Source organism: Rhinoderma darwinii, chromosome 7 (genome assembly GCF_050947455.1).
Source record: "Rhinoderma darwinii isolate aRhiDar2 chromosome 7, aRhiDar2.hap1, whole genome shotgun sequence".
In the NCBI taxonomy this organism is placed as follows: Eukaryota; Metazoa; Chordata; class Amphibia; order Anura; family Rhinodermatidae; genus Rhinoderma; species Rhinoderma darwinii.
Window position 1 is genome coordinate 21,276,648 of NC_134693.1, and position 27,303 is coordinate 21,303,950.

A 27,303-nucleotide genomic window follows, 5' to 3' on the forward strand; every position below is an offset into this window, starting at 1 on the left:
TTACCAAATACCAGATTAAAGGAACTTTGCTATATTGATTATTTAACTGCGTCAATCCAGGCCACTAAAGGGGTATTCCGCCTAAATATATCTGTCCTATGTTAAAGAGTACCTCCAGTTTCACTGACATTATATAGAAATACGATTATAGAGGAGGAGTGCGCGCAATAATCCTTTTTATAAATAACTTGCCATAGCGATTCTGTTTCTAACTACAGCACCGACTGTCGATCGTCCGTGCTGCCGGTGGCCTATAACGCTGCAGTAGGAGACAGAGCGCGGCTAGTCTCCATAGCTCCAGTCCGTAACGGCCGCCAGCGCTGCAGAACTTAATGTAATCCTAGAGCGCTGGCGACGAGCAGGATGTTCTGTCTCCTACTGCAGAGCTATGAGCCGCCGGCAGCACGGACTATCGACAGTCGGTGCTGTAGTTAGAAGCAGAATCACAATGGCAAGTTATTTAGAACAACGGTTATTGTGCGCACTCCTGCTCTAGAATAGTTTTTCTATATAAATGTCAGTGAAATTGGAGGTACTCCTTAACTAAACCTTGTGGGAGGTCTCTGAGCTTGGACTCCTGATTATTCCCGAAATGAAGGGGCCGCAGTGCTCTCTAGGACTTCTATGGCATTATATACACAACAGAGCGCCACTGGTCTTCTAGAGAGCTCGGAGGTCCCTATGCGTTTTAGGAATTTCTGCGAGTCCAAGCTCATTGACCGCTAAAACAATCTTTAAAAAAGAATTACTGCCAAAGGTCCGACCCCCAAAAAATCACTGCACTGGTAGCTTTTATTATGGCTCTATCCCGATTCCTTGGGTCTGTATTATTTTTGCACTTTTACCCTCCTGGACAAAGAACATTAAGGAAGATTTACTAAGCAAAATGCACCCAAAAAAATAAATAAATGGAGTACATGTCTATTTATTACACTTTTTTTTTATAATTTGATATTTTCCCATTGGTTTCAAGCGAACATGTGGTTGCAGTGTTTTTTGCCACTAAAGATGCAGCAAAAACACAAGGAGAAATATGGCATTTTTCCCACCCTCAGGCCGGATTCACATAAACAAGTGCAAACTCGAACGTGAAAAACGGCTGTTTTTCACTTCCCAGTTGCACCCGTTTTCATGGATCCCTCATAGCCGCAAGTCTATTGAGGGATCTATGAAAACTGACAAAAATAGGATGTCATTTTTTTCACGGGCCCTTAAAAGTCAGTTAAAAACAACAGCCACGTGAACGGCCCCATTTAAATACACGTGTCCGTGTAACGGCCATTAAAAAAAACAGCCGTCACACATACGTATAATACGTTCGTCTAAATAATCCCTTAGAGTCATAAATTCCGCCAAACTTAAGATGTGTTACATTTTTTAAACCAAACTATTGGTATAGATGAACGGCAGCAATGAGGTGGTATGAGCAAGAACAGTGTGCTTAACGGGCCTAGCGAGTTTCACCACCGTTATGCCACATTTGGCGCCATTTTCGCAGACTTGTATATTCATGCTTCCTACAACACTACTCATAAGTCTCCGTTATTCGGACTTCCTGAATAACACAATTGGCCAGCAAGACTGAGGACCATGCGATAGGTATGATCACTATGCGTATTCTACCAAAACGGGAAATTGTAAATTGTCCTGGATTTGAGGTCATTCTCCACGGGCAAAATTCTTCATAATGGAAACAACGCGGATTGGGAAGAATGCTCTGAGAACAATGTCAGCTCTTAAAAGAAATTTAAAATAAAATAAAACTAAAAACTTAAAAGTCTATGTACATTTGTTGTGCAGTTGGATACAATCTATTGTTTTCCGTTATCAGCCATTGCCGGTTTGGGAGTGGCCGATTGTAGTGTTCTTCAATGGGATGATTGACAGGAAATCGAGAATAGTCCCTGCCCGGCCGATCACTTCTTTACATCACAGATCTCAAGTTCTGAAAATCTCCAGAAGTATTTAAAAAGAAATACGATAGCAGCTCTTCTTATTGCGACGCACATTAGGGCTAGAGCCACTTAGTAGATTTTTCCGTGCTTGTATCCAGAGATATTCTACAACTGGGGTCAGACCACAACCTTTATCTTCTACCTGCACAGAAGAAACAAAAAGATACACATCTAAATATCGCCCTATACAATGTATATACATAGGAATACAGTCACATGTCATTTAAAGGGGTTGTCTGGGATTAGAATTTTAGCTTTTGTTTTCCGGAAACAGCGCCACTCCTGTCTATGGGCTGTGCCTGGTATTGCAGCTCTTTTTTTTATTATTGTAAAAGCCCTGGATCATGATTTCAATTGCCAAAAAGCAGGAACGTGCCGCACAAAAAGTGCACAAGGATGCAGCTTATTACATCCCCTCTCCCTAAGGTCTTATTCACACGAACGTATTTCACATACGTGTGCTGTCCGTATAAATGACTGACAGCACACCAACCGATGCAATTCAATGGGGCTGTGTTTTCTCACAGAGATGCATCCATTGAGTGAAACTCATCGCATGTCCTAATCTGGTCCGTTTTTGCAGATCAGACTCAGCCATTGAAGTCTCAGGGGCATGAAAAACACGTTCAGTGCACAGATGACATCCGTGCACTGTCCGTTTTTCACGAATCAGTTGCTAAAGCAAAGCAGAAAAAAAAAAAAAAAAAAGTAAACAAGAAGCGCCAGCAAAGAAGACACGGACGAGAAAAATGGATGACACACCGATGCAACGCAGACAGTCACATGCATGAAATACGTCCCATTCTTTGCGGACGCAAATCAAACATGCTCGTGTGAAGAAGGCCTTATTAGACGGCCCAGCAATGGTCAGGAACATGTGGCCAACACCGCTCAAACTTAGGGTAACCCATCTGTGATGTGGCGTCTGCCTAGGCAGCCGTCCAAGAATTCCCCCAGGGCTTAAAAAGTTTAGGTTAGACCCGCTGTTCTAACTTCAGACAACCACTTTAAATCCAAACTAAAGAAAAAAGGAAAATTTGAATAGTTGTGCAAAGTACAACCGATCGTAGTAATCAATCTACCTTAGAAAATGGAGTGCTGCAATCTGATTGTTTTTTTTTTTTGGGGGGGGGGGGGGGGTTTCTCACGCCCCCCCAGTGAGTGTAATGAATACCCACCGTTCACAGCAGCACAGCAGCGATGTAGACATGTCCTCGACTTCTCTGTAACGTCCGGAAGTCGGTAAATCCTTACACTCCGATACAAAAGCGTGAAGCTCAGACTGTGGAAATCCGTCTTTCTGATAATTCTATGGAAGATTAAAATGTAAATCTCATACGATTCATAGACTGCACAAAACATGGATTTATTCTACTCTACATATATATGTCTTTCACTTTGCTGTCACACCCTGTGTGCACAAATTATCTCCAATAGAGGGCGCTATCTTATCAAAACTAGTGCAAAGGAAATTGGAAAAGTACTCTCAGCAACCAATCAGGTTCCAGCTCTTATATTTTTAAACAGGTTCCTTTTATGAAGAACATCTCTTTTGCAATTGAAGTCAGCCCGGCGATCAGCTGATCACAGAGTCTGGATTCTCAAACTCCAGGTAGGGGGAAGCGTTGACTGCCTGTTTGACGCTTGTTTTTTTATCAGCTCTCTTTTCTGATTAATAGAGGGGGGGGGGGGGTGTCTATATGTCGAGCTGTAACCGATCACATCTAAGTTCATAACTTAGATGTGATAGAGTACAGGTGGATCCGACCGCTGTCACTGAACGCGTCAGTCCCGCTGACCTGACGGATTCAGGTCTCCGCGCACGATACAGCTGCTCTGTATACGGGATACAAAGCAGCTGTATCTCAAAAAGTCAAAATTATTTTTAATAGAAAGTATTTAGAAAGCTGTACCATACACACTGAATAAAAAGATTTCAAAAAGGTGTACAGTGAAGGAAATAAGTATTTGATCCCTTGCTGATTTTGTAAGTTTGCCCACTGTCAAAGACATGAACAGTCTAGAATTTTTAGGCTCGGTTAATTTTACCAGTGAGAGATAGATTATATTTAAAAAAAACAAAAGATCACATAGTCAAAATGATATATATTTATTTGCATTGTGCACTGAGAAATAAGTATTTGATCCCCTACCAACCATTAAGAGTTCAGCCTCCTCCAGACCAGTTACACGCTCCAAATCAACTTGGTGCCTGCAGTAAAGACAGCTCTTACATGGTCACCTGTATAAAAGACTCCTGTCCACAGACTCAATGAATCAGTCTGACTCTAACCTCTACAACATGGGCAAGACCAATGAGCTTTCTAAGGATGTCAGGGACAAGATCATAGACCTGCACAAGGCTGGAATGGGCTACAAAACCATAAGTAACACGCTGGGTGAGAAGGAGACAACTGTTGGTGCAATAGTAAAAAAATGGAAGACATTCAAAATGACTGTCAATCAACATCGATCTGGGGCTCCATGCAAAATCTCACCTCGTGGGGTATCCTTGATCCTGAGGAAGGTGAGAGCTCAGCCGAAAACTACACGGGGGGAACTTGTTAATGATCTCAAGGCAGCTGGGACCACAGTCACCAAGAAAACCATTGGTAACACATTACGCCGTAATGGATTAAAATCCTGCAGTGCCCGCAAGGTCCCCCTGCTCAAGAAGGCACATGTACAGGCCCGTCTGAAGCTTGCAAATGAACATCTGGATGATTCTGAGAGTGATTGGGAGAAGGTGCTGTGGTCAGATGAGACTAAAATTGAGCTCTTTGGCATTAACTCAACTCGCCGTGTTTGGAGGAAGAGAAATGCTGCCTGTGACCCAAAGAACACTGTCCCCACTGTCAAGCATGGAGGTAGAAACATTATGTTTTGGGGGTGTTTCTCTGCTAAGGGCACAGGACTACTTCACCGCATCAATTGGAGAATGGATGGAGCCATGTACCGTCAAATCCTGAGTGACAACCTCCTTCCCTCCACCAGGACATTAAAAATGGCTCGTGGCTGGGTCTTCCAGCACGACAATGACCCGAAACATACAGCCAAGGCAACAAAGGAGTGGCTCAAAAAGAAGCACATTAAGGTCATGGAGTGGCCTAGCCAGTCTCCAGACCTTAATCCCATCGAAAACTTATGGAGGGAGCTGAAGATGCGAGTTGCCAAGCGACAGCCTCAAAATCTTAATGATTTACAGATGATCTGCAAAGAGGAGTGGGCCAAAATCCCATCTAACATGTGTGCAAACCTCATCATCAACTACAAAAAACGTCTGACTGCTGTGCTTGCCAACAATGGTTTTGCCACCAAGTATTAAGTCTTGTTTGCCAAAGGGATCAAATACTTATTTCTCTGTGCACAATGCAAATAAATATATATAATTTTGACAATGTGATTTTCTGTTTTTTTTTTCTTTATATAATCTATCTCTCACTGGTAAAATTAACCTAGCCTAAAAATTCTAGACTGTTCATGTCTTTGACAGTGGGCAAACTTACAAAATCAGCAAGGGATCAAATACTTATTTCCTTCACTGTATATAGCCTTCAAATTACCATTTTTAAGGGACCAATAACGAGGTCCATCAGGGTTACATTTATTTATGTTGTATTGATAGCAAGAATAGCGCAAAAAAACTGAATGCTTAGGACCAATAACAAGGATTTGTCTACAACAGACGTCTTCATTATATGACCTCGCGGTTATTGGGTTGGAACACGTATAGCAAATGAATGAAGGTCACTCACCTTAATTGTATCATAGGTATCAGTGATGAGGGCAATAAACAGACTGAGGACCATGTAGATGAACAGACTGATGAAGGAGTAGAGATACACCCGGCTGAATAACCAGACCAAGTAACTTTTCTGTTGCATGATGGAAAATGTTGAGAACATGTCATCTCCATTAACGAGAGAGAACAGACACTCGGACACCATGTTCAGGGACCTGAACTGAGGAAGAAGAAATGTACAGGTCACCAGAGAGCCGTGTAAGGGATGATCAAAGGCTGGCATGCTAGTAAATTACCTTGGTATGATATGGCCCTAAGACAATCCATCCACAGAAGCAGTAGCCCAGATAGATCATAGCAGCGCAGCAGCAGAACCGAATCACGTTAGGAAGCGCCGCCCTCAGCGTCAGGATCAGAATCTGCAGGACACAAAGGGATTAAAAGGCTCGCTAAACATATAGCAGGTCTACTATGACAAGCAAATCCTACCATTCAGCGATATAGATGTATTATGAAGAGCTTAAAGAGGCTGTATAAGAATCTTCTAGAAACAGCACCACTCTTGTCCATAGGCTGTGTATGGTATTGCACCTCAGCCTCATTCATATAAAAATACTGCTGGGGAAATGGACTGGCTATTTACAGCATTACATGTCGCCCGTTGAAATCAATGAGTTCTCTGTATAATGTATGGACAAGTTAGTTCATCCGCTCCGCTCTGGTCCCGGGCAGGGTACCCCCTTCTATGACATCTGTATGCCCTAATAGGATATAAGGAAAGGGGTCGCTTAGACACTAAGGCAGCCGACCCCTTTAGGCGGTTGGGATTGGTGGCGATATTTGCTTGCAAAGGGGATAGAAGTGCTGGTCAGCAAAACACTACTAACACTTCAGTAATACTGAAGACCCAACGGATCCTAATAAAAGCGTGGTGACTCACTTCCCGAGAAATCTTGCCGCTTGCATAGATTATTCATTATTCAGACAGAGGCATTTAAGGGGTTACTAAAAATTGGTCATTCCGGCTAGGGGAAGGAACAGGGGTTTTTGGCTAATTTTTTTTATCTAATGAAACGTAGGAACTAGCATGACACGGAGAGGGGTGGAGTATGGGTGGCATTACCGCTCTTTTGACATCAAAACCAGCGGTCACAAGTATCTCACCCTCTTTTGGCCGTTACTTGTCCCTCCCTCCCATGTTAGGCCTTCCAGCACCCACAGATATTAGGTTGTTCGCCTATCTTGGAAAAATTTACAAATGGAAATATCAATTTTGTAAATTGAAATCATGAATTAGAACAATCATCTCTTACATTGTATTTCTGGAAAAATCCTAGATAGCGAATGACACCGAGCCAGACCAACAAGGTAGATGTTCCCAGGAGAATACTGCACACATCATAACTGGTCAGGCTCTGTTGGAGAGAGGTATACGCATTACTACTCTACAAATATTCAATTTAAAACGTAACTACGGTTTGTGGGTTAGTAGAGGAGGAGGCAGTGAAGTAACACGTGACGGCGGGATCGGACTACACACTAGGGTGGTCACCATACAAGAATATGGACTTCCATATAGATACTTAGTGTAATATCACGATTCTCGATACCTTTGCCAACAATAAAAAAACAACAAGAGACAAAAATATAAAAGTCCTTCCATTTTCTGATGGGAGGCACATGGTGTTTAACAGTCATATATCTCAAATTAATAATTAACCCCATCATGTACCTCACCAATTAACCCAATGGTGCCGATTAGGACGGTTCGGTACTTGATGGCATCACTTTCGATAATCATTGTGTAAGGTACATGATGGGGTTAATTACTGTTAATGTGAGGCACATGGAGGTTCGAAATGGATAACACCATGTGCCCTGTAGATAGTGCCCCACACAGTTCCCCCCGGAGAATATCCACTCAAAGTGCCCACTAAATAAAATAAAAACATACTCACCTGTCCCCATTCCCACGTTGTCCTCCGGCGATGCAGGCCTGGTCTCTTCCGATGAGTCCTAAAGACGCGGATACAATTAAGTGCTGCAGGTGGACAGGGTGGCGGTCCTACTGCTCTCCGGTTATTTTAACAACCGGTTCGGGAGAAACTAAACACCTGTATTTATGGTGTTGAACGGTTTGCCCCCGCACAGTATCGAAATAGCATAGAAAATTTGATGCAGCGTGCAACCCTACTACACACAGTAACTATGGAAGCCCATAGGTCTGCATACGAGCTGTAGCCACAAATCACATAAGATATTTGCATAAATCAAGGCTATTTTCAAAGTTGCTTCATTTTTATTTTAGATGCATTGGAGCAATAAAAAGATAAGTGGTTGCAAAAGTGTACCCAGCCTTTAAGGTAATATGTATATGATGTATATGTACTTTATCTGCCCACCAACCTTCCAGAGAACCCTTGGCGTCGGCTTCTAAGCCTCATCCAAAACCCCTGCCGGGCCACAATTACCAAGTGGCGGTATCATGGACGGTCTGCGAGTCTGTATCAGAAATACTGCCGCTATAGTAGTAGAATTATTTCCTCAGACTCCTCAGGCCTAGGGCAAAGACTAAAGAAGCCGCCTCTTCGTAGCACTCCAGTGAGGAACCACAAGCATCAGAAAAAGCTTATCTGGTGAGCACACCGTGGTTTATTGCCACTTCTTTTTCCAATTTCCTCAGGCCTAGCTCAGGCCTCAGATGAAGCCTAGACGAGGATGGCAGAAGACCTTTGGTCCCCAAGCAGGAGACCATCCTCTAAATGGTTGGCCAAATATCTGTCAGCACCAGAGAATCAGCACTTTTAAGTCATTGTAATCTCTACCTTGTGTCTACTAAGATTGGGAAATACCTGAGCAGACGATCTCTAGTGACGAGCGCTACAGTTATCGGCTAAAAAGTCCTTCAAAAGAACATGAATCCAGTTCTAATATTGGGTCATGGAACAAGAGAGGGAAAGAAATATAAAAATGGAAAGTAAGAGGCAAGATCAGATTATAGAGCAGGTGGTCATTTCTGGTAATGGGCACGATGGGCAGTTAATAGAGCGGGTGATGCAGGGAGATGGGTAGAAGAACGGGAGTCAGGTACAATAATGGATAATAACAGCTAATAGAGCAAGTCATGCAGCGAATCGTAATGATAATGCCAGTCATTAACAATAATCAAGTGACTGGTTGTTTCCCCACAGAAGTACAACATGTGCTGTCCACCTGAAATGGGGACTTCATGGTTCTATAGATAAACAGGAGAAAAAAAGTTCTGCAACTTTAAAAAGGACATTTCCATGGAATAAAGGTTTTTGTACAGTCTAATTACAGCCAGAATTGCAGGGCCCTTTTCAGGGGTGGCTAAGTAGGCAATTTCCTATGCCCCCCAATTTCTAGGGGGACCCCAAGGCCGGAAACCCCATGTGCAACCTAAAAGCACAGTATTATTTAGCAGTGCATGGCCATATTATTTGGGAAATAAATTGTAGGTTTATATTAGAACTATATGGCCGTATTATGTGGGCTGTATATGACAGTAATATCTCGGCACTATATGACGGTATGATATGAGCGGAGATTACAAGAAAAAGACATCTAAAAATGACAAGTGGGGAGGTCCTACTTTGTTGGTTGCCCAGGAAATATCACATTTTCTGAAATGTCATAACATTTTTATTTGGTACAACCCTCGTCAAAAAGTAATTAAAAAAAAATCCCTGGTATAGGATTGAGTAATGGAGAAGATCTGCGGTAGTACAAATAGATTTACAAGACCTTTCATCCCATACAGGTCTTCACTCACCTTTGCCTGGATCTCCATCTTCAGAATCGAGCCTACAATGGACAGGATATCGCTGACGATGATTAAGATGTACCAGCCATTGACAAACTCCATCTGGTCTGACCAGGTCACGATCTTGGAGAATCGTTCTTGGGCAAAGCTTACATATTCCTTAGAATAATAAAGATGGAGGTTAGATTAAAGAGCAACTCCAACCACCATGGCATCCACTGTACAGTAAACATGATCGTGTCCGGTCAGGTTGTTAAAAATTCTATTTAATGTTTTTTTTTAATATATCGATTTTCAAGATAGGTGACAACCAATATGGCTGCCATTACAGCTCCTACAATAGCCAGCTGTCCCTGTGAGGTCTCCTGCGCCCATATTGACAGATGAAGACAACGCAAGGGCTTAAATACTGCAGAAAGTTTAAAAAGAATAATAATTTTGGGAAATGCGTCAGCATAGAAGCTGTTGCCCCAAATTGTAGAGCACTTGATAGGTTGCTTAAATTTTTTTTAGTTAAGATGGAGAAAAGTGGCTGTAAAACGTGGACATAGTCATGCATGGAGTTTGTATATTCTCCCGTGTGGGTTTCCTCCAGGTTCTCTGGTTTCCTCCCATACTCCAAAAAGATATAGGTTAAATGCTTCCTATGAAACCGGCCCTAGTGTGTGTGCAAAAGGGGAACTAAATTGGGAGCCCCATTGGTGAAAGCGACTGCGCCCGGAATAGGTTGGCACTATATAAGCAATGGCAAATAAAAAATACTGAGGGATCATTGTACTTTTTATTTTTTGTCACTTGCAGTTCCTTTTTTTACCACATCCAAAGACAGGTTGTTTCTATAGACAATACAACAGCGCCACCGGTATATATGAAAACAAACATGCCAACCGTTTTTTCCTTATACTGGGCGGCCATTGTGTACTTTACAGGAATAGAAACTGAAATTGTAAATGAATGGTTATATCCATAGACTTACCCTTTGAAGGTGAATGCCTCGGACCACTGATCGTATACAGAGACTTATGGAGGATATACAAGTGAGGATCACGAATGCATCAAAAATCATCATGTAGTGGGTATTCTTCTGTACTATACGTGATGACAAACACAAACCATTTATTTTCATTGAGGGAAGATGTACTGGAAATGTGGGTAGCGGAATGCAATAGACTAAATGGTACTGGAAAACCCTGCACATAGGATTTGGGGTTATGGTTATTACCAATGGCAATATAATAGAAATAGGTTCAATGCACACTAGGGCTCTTTAGAAAAGGTTTTATAAGAAACTAACAGTCTTAAGGTCCGATATTAGGATTCACCTTATTATCGAATACATGGACGTAAATGTCAAAAATTGGGTGTTTATATGGGAAAATGTCCCCCAACATTCTATAGCTATGTATATTATATATCCTAATTTATTATATATGCCTATAATCTACAGCTGGGGAAACTTTATCTCATATACCATGGCTTTGGATGTAAGCATCTAGTCCGTAATGAAATAGACTTGTACTTACTGGATCCGGACACGTGCCAGTCTCTGCATTCCTGGATGCCAACGTCATTGTCTAAACTTATTTTCATACGTCCACTGTGTGCTTTATTGTCGAATGTGATCTGCATAGAACAAAGCAAAGCAGGCGTTATAGCTCCAATGTGATGTATGCAGAGTCATAGGGACAGGAGGGATACTGCCCCCCCCCCAGGAGGACTGGCACAATCTTGAATTTTTAAGTCACGGGCATCTGCGATGTACAGCTGCTATTAGAGTCAATAGCGATCAATGTGTGATTGATTGTGGGGGTCCGAGTGCTTGGACCTTCACCAGACACAATATTTTTAAAGGCGTCTATTCGGTTAGAAAACAATGGCTGCTTTCTCAAAAAAACAACTACATGTCCATGAGCTGTAACTGGTATTGCAGCTCAGCCCCGGTAAAATGCAGTTAAGCTGCAATACCAGACACTGCCCATAGACAAGTGTGGCGCTTTTCCTGGCATAAAACAGCCATGTTTTATAGTCACATACAACCCCTTTAAGGGTATGATCACAAGAAGCATTTTTGCCATATTTTGGCTGCTGCAGTATTTACCACATTCTGCATTTTTTTGTAAAATTGAAGCGTTGTTTATCCGTTTATTTGTACCACATTGTCTGGTTACAAGACCGAATATAAAATAACGCCACCAGCAGGGATAGGGCATGCGGCAGTCTGAAAAAGATACAACATAAAATATCCAACCATGGTAAGCTACTGCAGCAGTCGGAATACGATAAAATGCCCAGTGTGAACTTGACCTATATGATCAGCTTACCACCATGCCTGCAGGTGTATCAGAAATCATACTGTGTGTTACCAGGTGGAGGTAAGTGGACGGCTCATCACACGTACTCACTGTCACTGTAAAGTCATAGCAGTCGGGAAGTTCATGGTGACGTATGGTCTGTAGATTGATCGCTTTCAGTTTAAACATGATCTCCACTGAGATGAGCCTTGAGGAGTAAATAATTCACATGTTAAAAGTTACATGAACCAGAGAAACTGGGACGCAACCTGTGAAATTGGGACTCACCGATAAAAGTCCAGTGTCATATTCCAGTACTTGTCATCCAGGGAGAGATCACTTATCGGTGTCATTGGTTCCACGCTGAAGCATTCTGGAGGGACAGAGAAGCTTTAGATAACGACGACCGGAACCTTATATACGTCCCGTGTAGCACGTTATTACGCCCTCCTCACATGTCTATGGGAGAGGATACATGAAGTCTACATAGGTAATGATTGCCCTATATAATAATACTACTGGAGTGGTGGATCATAAATACATTTATTTTCTTTCAAGTTCTTAAAATCCTACTCAGTCCCAGTTATATACTCCTAGGAAAATGGCGGACCACTAATATGGCCGCTATTATCGCTCCTACAAGGGTTGTCACCAAACTTTCCTAGATGCATTAGGTACATTTGCCTAGTTATATATAGTGGTGCTTTCCAAATGCAAAGAGAACCAAAATGCATATTGTGAAGTCTATAATGTCCCATACCACCCTACAGGGGATGGCCTTGTGTGCTACCCCACCGCCTGCCTTCTCTTCCACATCCCTTATTGATTTATTCATGCTTCATTACATTACTTCCTTTATATTTTGGCACCCAAAAGTTGTGTGACTGCAGTAAACTCCAAAATCCACCTTGCTCCATGTCAGGCTCACAAGGGTCCCGGAAAGCGAGTTGTTTGATAAACTTATCACACTGTAGTTTTAGCTGTGGTGGGGGGAGGGGGGGAATACTGATCACCGGTGACTAGCAAACTAGTGGCTTGTGAGGGTACCAGCTCCATTCATTTCTATGGGGCTGCTGAAGACAGTGAGCCGAACTTCCACAGAAATGAATGGAGTGGCGGCCGAGCATGCGCACTACCGCTGCATTCCTATAGGGCTCCCCGGAACGGCAAGGTAAGCCCGTTCTTGTGATTGGGGAGGTTCCCAGCGGTCAGATCCCCACCGATCAGATATTTATCACTTCCTGTGCATAGGTTTTTTAAATAATAAATTATGCGAAAACTCCCGGTTCTATGTAAGAGTGACAGGAGGGGAGTGGGACGCAAAAAATGAACAGTAAGGCTTTATTCAGACGAACGTGAAAAACGTTCGTGCAACGCGCGTGATTTGCACGCGCGTTGCACGGACCTATATGTGTCTATGGGGCCGTGCAGACATGTCCGTGGTTTTTGCTCAGCGTGAGTCCGCTGAAAAAAAGTCACGACATGTCCGTTCTTTGGGCGTTTTGCACGCATCACGCACCCATTGAAGTCAATGGGTGCGTGAAAACCACGCATGCTGCACGGAAGCACTTCCGTGCGAACTGCGTGATTCGCGCAAGAGCTGTCAAAAGGATGAATGGAAACAGAAAAGCACCACGTGCTTCTGTTTCCAAGCATCCAAACGGAGTGTCTTTGCGAGGAGCGAAACCCGACAACCGAAGCTACCTTCACCGGGTTCGGCCAAACTCGTTTTGGCCGAACCCGGCAAAAAAATTTCCGGTCCGCGAAATCGGGAGACATTCACTGTGCATGGTGATGAAAGAGTTAAACTGTTTCAGCACCATGGACAGTGACTTGCGATCCCAAAATACATGAACCTGTAAAAAAAACCGAAGTTCTAACTTACCGATTACTCCTGTCTCCTTCCTGCAGTCCGACCTCCCGGGATGACACTTCAGTTCAAGTGACAGCTCCAGCCAATCACAGGCCAAGCACAGGCTGCAGCGGTCACTTGGACTGCCGCGTCAACCAGGGAGGTGGGGCCCGATGTCAAGAGAGGCGCGTCACCAAGGCAACGGCCGGGAAGTTCTCGGTAAGTAGGAACTTTATCTTTTTTTTTTTTACAGGTTTTTCGCCGTTGTGTTCGGCATTCACTGTCGAGGGTGATGAAAGATTTAGCTCTTTCAGCACCTTGGACAGTGACGGGCGTCGACAAGCCTCATCTCTATGATGCCGGCTGCGCGAAAATCACGCAGCCGCGCATCATACACGGATGACACACGGAGCTGGCAAGTGATTTTTGCGCGCGCAAAACGCCGCGTTTTTGCGTCCGCAAAAACGCCACGTCCGTGTGAATCCGGCCTCAATATAAGTCCTTGAGTCGTCCTGTACTACCAGGTTCTTAACACCACTTTTTAGCTAACAAGCTTATGGAAAATATGAGTGACAACCAATATGGCCGGCATTACAGCGTTTAAAGAGGCTGTCACCCAGCTTTCCCAGATTCTTAAAGGCAAATCCATCTGGTTGTGCAGTTATAAAGAAACATGGATATATTCATCAATAACTCTTCAGAATTGTCATTCAGGAGTCAGGGAGAGCTGGATGATATCCTTAGCAGGAGCTACAATGGTGGCCACAGGGGCTGTCATCCAGCTTTCCCAGAATAGAATTAAAAAAAAAAGTTTGATGAATGGATAATGCCATTTATAATCCATTGATGACCTCCTGGACTTTCGGAAGAATTTGCTATAATGCCCAGCAATATCTATGCACTTCATGCTTTGGCCGCCATAATGTAATCACTTTACCTTTCTCAATCTTGGGGTCAATATCAAAAGTTTCATTTCCAGGGAAGATGTTGCCCTGTTTATAGAAGTACTTGCAGACAGTCATCCCGCGCTGCCCCCCTGCCATCCTCTCGTAGGCATGGTTCCCGACTGATATATTTCTGAGCTCCAAGTACTGTGGATACAATGTGTGATTATTATAACAAAGTCAGAATAACGAGACATGATAAATAGGAGCATTACTTGGTAGAGTGGTATTCCTAGATCTTTTTTGTGGGCGATTTCGACCAATGCTATAAAAACACAAATGCACCATATACTGGTGCTCTAAGGATACCCCCAATGCCCACGCAATTGAGACAGGAAACCAATATTTACACCATCATATACCCACTAAGAACTAATAGGTTATTGAGAAACAATCCAAAAAGTGATAAACCCCCAACAGGAAGTGATTTGCTCCAACAGGAAGTGATTTGCTCCAACAGGAAGTGATTTGCTCCAACAGGAAGTGATCTGCTCCAACAGGAAGTGATCTGCTCCAACAGGAAGCTTTAGATGGGGTTTTCCTCTGCCAGACCTTATGATCCCTGTTACGATGGGGCCCCCTTATCACATCAGAACCTAGACCCACTGGAGGATTCTCTGGTCGGCTAGTCCAAACCTCAGGCACATAATCTTTCCATGTGCAATAGCCCTAAAGAAGGAGGTACCATGGATATCCAGAATAGACAACCAATATGGCCATTCCAGTTTTCAAATGGGTTATCGCTTAGCTTTTCCAGACTTCTGAATCCCCTACACTTCCATCACCGCGATACCGATTTGGTTATCACACAGTTTTCCGAGTAACAGCGAAGATAAATAAGATACTTCTTGGTAAAATGTATAATAATTTTACAGAAGAGGAAATGCCATTTAAAAAACAGACTGACTGATCAAAGACATTTGTGGAAAATTGTTAGGATATACCCCCAATGTCCGATAAGCCGGTGTCCAACCGATCGTTAGAAAAAAGTGGCATTGGCACCTTCATATCAATATGCCACCAATGGCTTTGATGAAACAACCCGTTTAATACATTTTAATGTGTCCTCTAGGAAAAGATTTAATAGAACTTGTAATTTATTTATCTAAAATTGACAGCCTTCGCCGTATGAGTGTGCAGACAGGGAAGGCTGTCAATCACTGAGTAGGACCGCCCACTGGACTCCTAAGCTCACAATGAGCAGAGGTTTAGATTAATAAATTACAAGTTAGGTCTCTTTCACACGGCAGTATTTTGGTTAGTATTTTGCTTCAGTATTTGTAAACCAAAACTATAAGTGGAACAAACGCAGAGAAACACTAGAACCGAAAGATTTGTTTTTGTTCCATGTTTTTGGTGCCAAAATATTGCCATGAGAAAGTGGCCGTATACTGAATATTTTCCCACAAAACTATATGTAAATGTGCTCAACTCCTCCTGCTCTATAACATGCTGCCTGCAGATGGGACAACATTTTCAATGTGACAGGTTCCCTTTAAGGCTTCTTACACAAACGCACGCACTTTTTTGGCTAAAAAAAAAAAAACACATCTAAAGTCTCCAGCTCGCTTTTTTTTTTCAATTATATTTTTACGGTACATACGTTTTTTATGGCGTTTTGTCTTAATAATGTGTTTTAGTACCAGTTTTTTAAAATGCGTTTTTTGTGTGTTCGCAAATCATGCGAGAGTCAAACCCATTGAGATAAAAAACGCAAGACAACAGAAAAAAAGGCAACCAAAAATAAAAAAAAACGCACAGTTTGTAGTGCGTTCTAGATTTCTCAAAAATGCTGCAAAAAAACTTCAGACAAAACGCCACAAAAACAAAAAACACATGGCGTTTTTTCTAAAAGCGAGGTGTGTGTGAAGGCACCCTAAAAGTTTTTTTCTATAGCATATGCCATAAATGCTTCATCTATGGGGTTTCAACCGCTGGGAACTTTACTGATCCTGAAAATAGGTGTGCCAGGAAAAGGGGTAGCTGCACATACGCAGTCACTCTCCACTAAGGTCAATGCATGCTCTGCCAGGAACAGGGAATTGGGGTACAACTCTACTGAAGATCAGTGGAGGTTCCAGTAGTATGATCCGCACTGAACAGATATACCATAAATGTCAAACTTCCAAAGTCTTTTAAAATGTTCCTTTTTTTTTTTTTTTTTTTTTAACTAAAGCCAAATTCTCTCAAAATGACTGCATAGACGTACCTGTTGAATTGTAAAAGTGATGTGATCATAGACGTCCTCCTGCCGATAGATGGCATAGGTGTCATCTCTTGCATCCTTGTAGCCCTTTAGAAACATGTGTTTGAAGGCCAGCGTGTTCTCCTCCTTGAAACTGACGACCATCTCATTGCTGAGCCCGAATAACACCAACTAAAGGGGAGACGGACACACAATGCAGCATTCACGATGGCGGCCATTAGAAAAATTACTCCTTTGTTTTACAACGATGAAATATAATTTTGTTTAATGCACATTTGTTCGGTAAGGCTGAGTACATGTCTCCTTCCAAAACAACCATATCCCTTGAAGAATAGATTTACTAAGTAAGGCTTCGAGATCACGCTTGCTGTCATTAATTCCCATACAAACGTTACCGAAGTATCGGGATTGTGAATAGACATCGAGTCCTGGCTGGTATTGATGTCTATTCACTGTCAAGACACTTCAGTAAAGTTAATGTGTGAGTATGTCAGTGCACATCATGATCTAGGAGGATCACTGTGCGGAGTACATGAATGGAGAGAAGTGCATGACGCTGATTGGTCACCGTCATACACTCCTCTGTACAACGCCCACTTGGTCAAAAAGTAAAACACGCCCAGTTGTCTATTAAGAAACTCATTAGCATAAATATAAAATAGGTCATAACTCTGTCAAAATTGATCGTTTTTCTAAATAAAAAACACTGTTATCTACATTACAGCGCCGATCATATTATGTAGGAGAGAGGGCACTTATAATCTGGTGACAGAGCCTCTTTAAGCTATATATATATAAAGTCCTTTCATTTTGGAAATCAGTGGTTGTCCCAAACTTAGAGATTCTCTGGGCATTTTATATTGATGGCCTATCTAATATAAAATGCCCAGAGGACCCCTTTAACCAATATGATTTTCTCACATGTATCAATTACCTGTCCAGAGATCATTTCGACTGGATATTCCCTTCAAGTCTTCTAACGAGCCATGAAGCTGTTTGAGCAGGTCTAGGTCAGGACAGGGCCTTAAGGCTACGTCCACACGTAGCGGATTAGCTGCAGAAAATTTGCGCAACAAATCCGCAGGGAAATTTGCACTCTGTGTCGTCACATGTGACCGGGGCAGCCTGTGATTGGCTGCAGCCATCACAGGTCATGTCATCACTGGAGACAAGGTGTACAAAAAATTAGAAAAATATATATCTTTATCCAGAAACTGCGCCTCTCTTGTTCATGTTTTTTTTTTGCCTGGTATTGCAGCTCTTTTCCATTTAAGTGAATGAGGCTGAGCTGCAATACTCAACACCTCCCAAAGAGAAGAGGGGCGCTGAGTCGCATTTTTTTTTTTGCAAAACTGTGGCAGAAACCACAACTCAACCACAAGGTGTAGATTAGGCCCAAGTCTTCAGTCTTGCTGCAGTTTTTGAAAATGCATTAAGGTTGTGTTCCCACACTGGACTTTAGTCGTGGATTAATTGCAGTTTTACCACCAATTTCACCAAAACATTGTGGCTTTCCAAAACCACAGTGAAACGGATCATACAACAAAATCCCCAATGTGTGAACACAGGCTAAAAATTCTCCAGATCTACAGATTTTCTTGTCGATAAGGCGTAAATCACAATAGGGCAGGAATTTATCAATAGTGCTGTAATATACAGGCAGTCAGACCGTGTTAAAAATGGCGCATATTGCTTTAAATTCCCCAAAATAGTGTGTGTGTTGCTCTATTTCCTTATGTCCCCTAATGGCTAACAGATATGTACAACAATGATTTGCGCCAAAAAACGGTGCACATCTAATAAATTTGGCGCATTTTACAACTACTCTTAGCGCTACCGTCTCTCACTCGACACTTTTCTAAACGGTCAAGCTAGTCGTAAAGAGAGTCAACGACGCATGATCATTTTTTTTGCGCATGTACTCCATTTTTTTTTTCATATTGCGTAGTAGACGTGATTTATATCTAATTTGACTCACCTGTATGGTCACCAATGCTATTTTTAAGATCTGAATACAAAGTTTCCACGGCTTGCGACCACGAGCTCGAAACTTTTCACAAGGATTCATAAAAAAGAATTTGAGTTTTCTCTTCAGCATGTCTTCTAGGAGGAGCTCCTCCGTTATGGAGCAGGTCTTGCTCAAATAGGGACTTTCATGCTCATCCAGGGAGGAGGACGACTTTACCGATACGTCTGGGGTCTCCATTACTATAGATACTGAAAAAAAAAAAAGGAGAAATATTACAATGGGAAAGATATACAAAAGGAAAAGTACAGTAGTTGTCTGTTGTAACTAATTAAATTCCTGCTTTCATTTCCAAAATGGCTTCTCAAAAATGAGAGGTGAAATCGGATTGGTTGTCATGGACAACTACTCCACTTTTAGGCGGAAGACATAATAGCTTGGTGGATTAGCTGAGGTTTTCTAATTGTCTGTCTTTGGATAGGTCATTCAGACTTGTCAGAAGGCCACATCGCTGGGACTCAGAGGCGTAGCTAGGTTCTCCAGCACTCGAGACAAAGATTCAGTTTGGCGCCCCCACAACCAAATCTTCTTCCCGACATCTCCTTCCCCCTTGCCATGTTTGTTTTCCCTAATAATCAATGAGGTGTAATTTTTTTTTCACATTTTTTTAATGTAACGCGAGCATAAAGCCATTTGTACATTTTACAAGCAATATAGTTCTATAAACAGCACCAGAACAAAACTCATTACATATATACAACACCAGAACCAAGCTCAGTACATAAATACAACACCAGCACGAATACAGCTCAATTTAGCACTAAATTGTTTCCAGCTCCCAGCATGGCCCAAACAATGGTAAGGATATGCTGGGAGTTGCGGTTTCACAAAAAAAAAAAAAAATCATATCATAATCATACCACCCATCATCTCGCTGCAGATCATACAGTGACTACATTACTGATTAGAGGCAGAATGAACATTTACATTAAGTGACTCACCGGTGACGATTTCAGATTCTAGTTCTTTTTCTCTTTTTTCCTCCATCCGGTCCAGACCTCTATGAGGACTTCTCCCGGCCACAGCCCATTTCTGCAGTTTGCAACTCAGATGTCTTCAGCTTCTCACTGTTGAAACATTTCTGCATCTATAAACAAATATAAAGTTATCATGGTGCCAGACAAATATAATAGCACCATGCACTGTACCTCTAATTATAATAGCACCATACACTGTGTCCCACACACACACACACCATGCCCCCTGTAAATAGTGACCCCCATAGAGCCCCTGTAGATAGTGCCCTACATATATCTCCCCCTATAAATAGTGCTCCACATGTAGCCCACCCCTGTATATAGTCCCTCACATATAGTTCCCCCTATAGTGCTCCATATATAGAGTACCCCTGTAAATAGCCCCCCTGTAGATATAGCCCACCCCTGTAGATAGTGCCCTACATATATCTCACCCTATAGTGCTCCACATATAGCCCACCCCTGTATATAGTGCCTCACATATAGCTCCCCCTATAGTGATCCACATATAGCCCCCCCCCCCCAGAAGATAGAGCCTGCCCTCTGTAGATAGAGCCACCCCTGTAGATAATGTCACTTACATTTTTATTAGGATAAAAAAACAAAAACTTTACATACTCACCTTAATCCCGTTCCCGCTCCATCCGGTGTCAAAGCAGACCTGCACTCTTCTGACATCCTCGCGCCGCTTGCGTTGTTGATAGGCGCTGACTTACAGGGCAAGTCATTCTGCCCTGCCAATCAGTGCCTTTCATAAACGCAAGCGGCATGATGCCGTCATGAAAGGCGCTGATTGGCAGGGCACTAAGACTTGCCCAGTCAATAAGCGCCTTTCAAACGATGGAAGCGGCGCAAAGAGGTAATCTCGCCGCTTGAGTCGTTGAAAGGCGAGATTGAACGTACCCGGCCGTTCATCGTCTACAGTGCAGGAGGGGGTGGCTGGTTTCAGTGGCACCGCCGCCCCCTCAGAGAGGCAGCGGGCCACCGTCATGGACTGTGCGCTCCTGGCACCCCCCCCCCCTTCCCTCTTAGTTGCCCCGCCTGCCCCCCCCCACCTACGCCCCTACTGGGACTCCCTTTGATGTTCTGAATGAATGGGCGCTGCCACTTTTAATGTAGAGACAACCACACAAGCCCTGCCACCTACCCTGAGTGCCATTGGCAGATGTGGGGGCTATTACTGGTCTCGAACTTGCAAAAATATGACTTTCTGACAAGTATAAATGACATGATAGAAGATAATGGAAAATCTAATTCAAGCGAATTTGTTACCTAAATATCCCGCCCTATGTAAGGGCATCAATTTACAGGGACAGGTTGTTCTCCTATTAGCCCAAATGGCGCACACAAAAAAAAATAAAAAAATTGCCTCCCTGCTACACTTTTCAGCGGTGATTGACAGCTGGCTGCTGTGTATCTGCACACACACACAGCAGTCCCTCAATCACTGTAAGGAGTGCGGGGAGAGGCGGGTGGAGCGCACCTCTCGTGAATACACCAAACCTGTAACTATGTGTCCGGTGTATTCTTTGATTTCTACATTTAGCCAAATGGCACAATATTTTTTGTGCCATTTTGGCTAATATGGGAATGGGCCGGTCCCTGTAATATGCAGCCCTTACATACGGCAGCAGATTTAGGTGACAAATCTGCTTTAAAGGGAATCGGTCACCACTTTTTCTCCTATTAAATAAACATAGGATAGCGTATAAACTGATCAGCCATTCCATTAAAACCACCTGCCTAATATAGTGTAGGTTTCCCTCGTGTCGCCAAAACATCTTGGAGCCGTCAAGGCATGGACTCCACAAGACCTCTGTAGGTGTCCTGTGGTATGTGGCAGCAGATCCTTAAAGTCCTGTAAGTTGTGAGGTGGGACCTCCATGAACTGGACTTGTTTTTCCAGCACATCCACAGATGATCGATCAGATTGAGATCTGGGGAAGTTGGAGGCCATGTCAACACCTTGAACTTTTTGTCTTGGTCCTGAAACCATTCCTGAATAATTTTTGCAGTGTGGCAGGCGCAGTTTCTGACTGAAAAAGGCCAGTGCCATTAGGGAATACCGCTGCCAATAAGGCTTGTACTTGGTCTGTAGTAATTTTTAGGTAGGTGGTACGTGTCAAAGTAACATCCACATGAATGCCAGGACCCAAAGTTTCCCAGCAGATCATTGCCCAGAGCATCACACACCTCCGCCGGCTTGTTTCCACAGTGCATCCTGGTGCCATCTCTTCCCAGGTAAGTGAAACACACACACCCGGCCGTTCACATGGTATTAAAGAAAACGAGATTCATCAGACCAGACCCCCCTCTTCCATTGCTCCATGGTCCAGTTCTGAAACTCACGTACCCATTGTAGGCACTTTTGGCAGAGGACAGGGATCAGTATGGGCACTCTGACCAGTCTGCGGCTACGCAGCAAGCTGCGATGCTCTGCGTGTGATGACACCTATCACCAGCAGTAACTTTTTCAGCAATTTGTGCTGCAGTATGTCTTCTGTGGGATCAGACCAGACGGGCTAGCCTGCTCTCCCCAAATATACATCAATGATCCCTGAAAGCCCATGACCTTCACCAGTTGTCCATCCTTGGACCACTTTTGGTAGGTACTAGCCACTACATACTAGGAACACCCCACAAGAACTGCTGTCCTGGAGATGCTCTGACCCAGTCGTATAGACATCACAATTTGGCCATTGTCACCGTCGCTCAGATCCTTACACTTGCCCATTTTTCCTGCTTCCAACACATCAACTTCAAGAACCGACATTTCACTTGATGCCTAATATATCCCACCCCTGGTCAGGCGCCATTGTAACGGAATAATCAATGCCATTCACTTCATCAGTCAGCGTTTTTAATGTTTTGGCTGATCGGTGTGTGTCCTCTAAACAATTTTAGGGGTGAGTTCCCTTTATTTTATATGTTGCTCTACAAGGTTACAGGGGAGATCAGCGGCTGGAAATCTTTGCTGCTGCCAATGTATATTCTGCCTGTAGGAGTCCCTGGCAGAGAGGACTCCACTGGTCACTGTTGTTTTTAGCCAATCACATGAGAAAAAGCCTAATTACGATGTGATTGGGTAAAAAGCAGAATATAAGACAGGGGCCCCTAAATGCAGAATTTGCATTGGCAGCATGAAAGATTTGGAGCACAGATCTTCCCTATACAGAATTGTATAAAATAAAAGCTGACCCCTAGCAACGTTTAAAGGGCATGTACACAGCCCTATGTTTATAAAAAAAAAGAAAAAAAAAAAAATTGGATTTCATACATGATTTTTTTGCAATGTATATTACAGTACATCTTGCATTGCATATATACTCTCTAACCTTGTTGTAATGTCCACATACACATCACATACAGGATGTAGCTCCCACACGGAGATGTATATATAAACATCCTAGTGATAGTGCAAACACAGCAGTAGCGCCTGTGCAATTCTCCGAAGGGGGGGGGGGGGGGGAATGGATGTGATTGACAGTATTAAACAGGAGTGATTAGGCCAAAATAAAAATATTTTTGTCCTTCTAAGACACCTACCCTTCCCCATCCAGTGATCAGCGGATTGCTGCTGGTCCGCATATTTCACATATTGTACAAATGTCGGAATACACGGCAGCTATTCAAATCAGTGGGTGACAATGTTATAAATGGTAGCGTCAAGTACTCCACAGCGGGAACAGCTATCTGGCTAACAGAAGGGAATCCCAAAAGGGGGGACCCCTGTAAGTCATCCATATTCCCAAATAGGGCACAGGAAAAAGGATTGTCCCCTTTAAAGAGGCTCTGTCACCAGATTTTGCAACCCCTATCTGCTATTGCAGCAGATAGGCGCTGCAATGTAGATTACAGTAACGTTTTTATTTTTAAAAAACGAGCATTTTTGGCCAAGTTATGACCATTTTCGTATTTATGCAAATGAGGCTTGCAAAAGTACAACTGGGCGTGTTGAAAAGTAAAAGTACAACTGGGCGTATATTATGTGCGTACATCGGGGCGTGTTTACTACTTTTACTAGCTGGGCGTTGTGTATAGAAGTATCATCCACTTCTCTTCAGAACGCCCAGCTTCTGGCAGTGCAGACACAGCGTGTTCTCGAGAGATCACGCTGTGTCGTCACTCACAGGTCCTGCATCGTGTCAGACGAGCGAGGACACATCGGCACCAGAGGCTACAGTTGATTCTGCAGCAGCATCGGCGTTTGCAGGTAAGTCGATGTAGCTACTTACCTGCAAATGCTGATGCTGCTGCAGAATCAACTGTAGCCTCTGGTGCCGATGTGTCCGACACGATGCAGGACCTGTGAGTGACGTCACAGATCTGCACTGCCAGAAGCTGGGCGTTCTGAAGAGAAGTGGATGATACTTCTCATCAGAAAGCCCAGCTAGTAAAAGTAGTAAACACGCCCCGATGTACGCACATAATACACGCCCACTTGTACTTTTCAAAAATGCTCGTTTTTTAAAAATAAAAACGTTACTGTAATCTACATTGCAGCGCCTATCTGCTGCAATAGCAGATAGGGGTTGCAAAATCTGGTGACAGAGCCTCTTTAAAGTCTTTAACATCCTTAGGGCCAGGATCACACACACAGTTTTGATGCAGTTTTTGGTTCCGTTTCTTCACCCAGAGCCTGTAGTGGATCCAAAAATGTATAAAGAAAGGACTGATGCATCTCCTTTATTTGTGTCCACTCCAGTGTTTGGCTAAAAAAATAAAAAATAGAGCCAAAAACTGCATGTGTAAACCTGGCCTAGGGGGTTAATACGTTCTGCATTGTCCATTACTTCAGTCATCAGGCTGAGAATACTATAATTATGTTCCAATAAAGACACAAGACAATGAAGCTCTTGTAGTAACGTCCAGTTTTCTGCGGGTGACCCAAGTTGCCCTAATAATGATAATATTATAACATGTCTTTCAGTAGAGGAATTTACCAAAACGAAATGAAACTTTAAGAATTTTAGCAAACTTTTGCTATTTCCAGATATTTTAAAATAGAATTTCGTCATAATATTCCTACTATGGGACGGATACCCGTTATGGGGCGAGCAGTCTGACGAAAGTGCCAGGGTTAGGACATGGATCAGGGTAGTAACAGATGGAAGTTCCCCGCGGCTCCCCTGTCAGCAGAACAGTTTTTGTACAGTCTGCGTCTTCTACTCCATAGGCAGGATACAGGCTGAAGCAGCGTCCCACCAAAATTAATGGACCATCTATTGATTGCAATATACACCCGGGTCCCCCACAGGGAAAGATGGTTATTGCAGTAGGGGACCCCATATCGAAATAGGGCATTGTAAGAAAATTTAAGTAAACAACCCCTTTAGAGAATAATAAAATTAGTTAAATACTAAATTCTTAGATCCACAATGAAACCTAAGATTTCCAGCCACCCTCTTGCTCTCCCTGGCAGGTGGGACTGGATATGGGGTGTCAAGCCACATTAAGCCGCTCCTTTACGTCACACCACAAATTTTGCAACCCAGACAACTCGTTTAAATATTACAAACTATTGCTTATCAGTAACAAAGAAGAGTCTTATAACCGTACGAACGGAAGGAGCTAGAGGTCGTCCCAATAACACAGATATAGCGATAATCAATGCCGATCATCCTGTCCTGTTGTTGCCCATTGGTAACAATTACCGTTATATCTATGTCCTCCGAAACCAGCAACCCCACCGTAAAAAAGGAAAAGAAAAACGATCAGAAATGGTTGGGTACCAAATCACCAAAGGTTGGGTACTCGGCACTCACACCTGTAATGCTGGGTACTAGGAACTCACCCCGTAATGCTGGGTACTGGGAAATCAACCCGCAATGATGGGTACTAGGAACTCACCCCGTAATGCTGGGTACTGGGAAATCAACCCGCAATGATGGGTACTAGGAACTCACCCCGCAATGATGGGTACTAGGAACTCACCCCGCAATGATGGGTACTGGGAAATCGCCCCGCAATGATGGGTACTGGGAAATCGCCCCGCAATGATGGGTACTGGGAAATCGCCCCGCAATGCTGGGTACTGGGAAATCGCCCCGCAATGCTGGGTACTGGGAAATCGCCCCGCAATGCTGGGTACTGGGAAATCGCCCCGCAATGATGGGTACTGGGAAATCGCCCCGCAATGATGGGTACTGGGAAATCGCCCCGCAATGATGGGTACTGGGAAATCGCCCCGCAATGATGGGTACTGGGAAATCACCCCGCAATGATGGGTACTGGGAAATCACCCCGCAATGCTGGGTACTGGGAAATCACCCCGCAATGCTGGGTACTGGGAAATCGCCCCGCAATGCTGGGTACTGGGAAATCACTCTGTAATGCTGGGTATTTGGCACTCACCTGTAATACTGGGCACTAACCTGTAATGCTGGATATTGGGCACTCACCTGTAATACTGGGCACACCTCTGTAATGCTGGGTATTGGGCACACACCTCTGTAATGCTGGGTATTGGGCACTCACCTCCTGTAATGCTGGGTATTGGGCACTCACCTGTAATGCTGGGCACACACCTCTGTAATGCTGGGTATTGGGCACTCACCTGTAATACTGGGTACCCACCTCTGTAATACTGGGTATTGGGCACTCACCTCCTGTAATGCTGGGTATTGGGCACTCACCTCCTGTAATGCTGGGTACACACCTCTGTAATGCTGGGTATTGGGCACACACCTGTAATGCTGGGTATTGGGCACACACCTGTAATGCTGGGCACACACCTCTGTAATGCTGGGTATTGGGCACTCACCTGTAATGCTGGGTACACACCTCCTGTAATGCTGGGTATTGGGCACACACCTGTAATGCCCGGTATTGGGCATTCACCTGTAATGCTGGGCACACACCTCTGTAATGCTGGGTATTGGGCACTCACCTGTAATGCTGGGTACACACCTCCTGTAATGCTGGGTATTGGGCACACACCTGTAATGCTGGGTATTGGGCATTCACCTGTAATGCTGGGCACACACCTCTGTAATGCTGGGTATTGGGCACTCACCTGTAATGCTGGGTACACACCTCTGTAATGCTGGGTATTGGGCACACACCTGTAATACTGGGCACACACCTCTGTAATGCTGGGTATTGGGCACTCACCTCCTGTAATGCTGGAGGAAGAATACAGACAGAGGCTGCCCTTGAATTCAGCTTTTGTCCCAGGGTCTTGCTATTCTATTTCCTCTCCAGCCTCATCTCCGGTGTTAGAGCCGGTGTGCACCTCTGTGGCATCCAGCAGTCATTGCAGGTTGCAAATATTCAGTCGTCGGCGCCAGTGTCTGTACGAGTCTATATACTGCAGCAGGTCTCCTTGTATACTAGCCGGCTGTGCATCACGTGAGCTCCCAGCCTCTGTCCCCGGCTTCGTCTCTCTCCCCTGTGCTCTGCGCATCTCTGTCAATTTCTCCATCACGTGATCCGCACTGCTGAAACCATAGAAATAAATCGGGGCGTAGCTAAAACCCCGCTGCGCATAAATCATTGGCTAACACCGCTGTCGATTATTTTGCCGC

The 27,303-nt window shown here is 43.7% G+C and overlaps 1 protein-coding gene across 2 annotated transcripts; it reads right to left on the reverse strand.

Moving 5' to 3' along the window:
* Positions 1–241: 241 nt before the first annotated feature.
* On the reverse strand, positions 242–27,185 carry MCOLN3 (mucolipin TRP cation channel 3). 2 transcript variants are annotated; one of them, XM_075832940.1, is made up of 14 exons: positions 26,891–27,185; positions 18,753–18,991; positions 16,778–16,945; positions 14,562–14,715; positions 12,061–12,145; positions 11,884–11,980; positions 11,005–11,104; positions 10,458–10,570; positions 9,491–9,640; positions 7,011–7,112; positions 5,994–6,116; positions 5,711–5,917; positions 3,134–3,264; positions 242–2,097 (listed from the first exon to the last, which is right to left on the reverse strand). In XM_075832940.1, the coding sequence occupies exons 2-14, from the start codon at positions 18,978–18,980 to the stop codon at positions 2,094–2,096; spliced, it is 1,662 nt and encodes a 553-aa protein (XP_075689055.1). In that variant the 5' UTR covers positions 18,981–18,991; positions 26,891–27,185; the 3' UTR covers positions 242–2,093. The 2 variants fall into 2 exon arrangements, with proteins under 2 accessions (XP_075689055.1, XP_075689054.1); XM_075832939.1 differs by lacking the exon at positions 26,891–27,185 and adding an exon at positions 19,742–19,857.
* Between the last annotated feature and the right edge of the window lie 118 nt (positions 27,186–27,303).

What these genes read in the sequence shown, in the direction of transcription:
- MCOLN3 (XM_075832939.1), bottom strand. Translation starts at nt 19,787, where the DNA reads ATGGAGGAAAAAAGAGAAAAAGAACTAGAATCTGAAATCGTCACCG. An exon ending in TCACTTTTACAATTCAACAG is followed by an intron (nt 14,716 to 16,777) that starts GTACGTCTATGC and finishes TTGTATCCACAG; the next exon opens with TACTTGGAGCTCAGAAATAT. An exon ending in CTGGCACGTGTCCGGATCCA is followed by an intron (nt 10,571 to 11,004) that starts GTAAGTACAAGT and finishes CATCACGTATAG; the next exon opens with TACAGAAGAATACCCACTAC.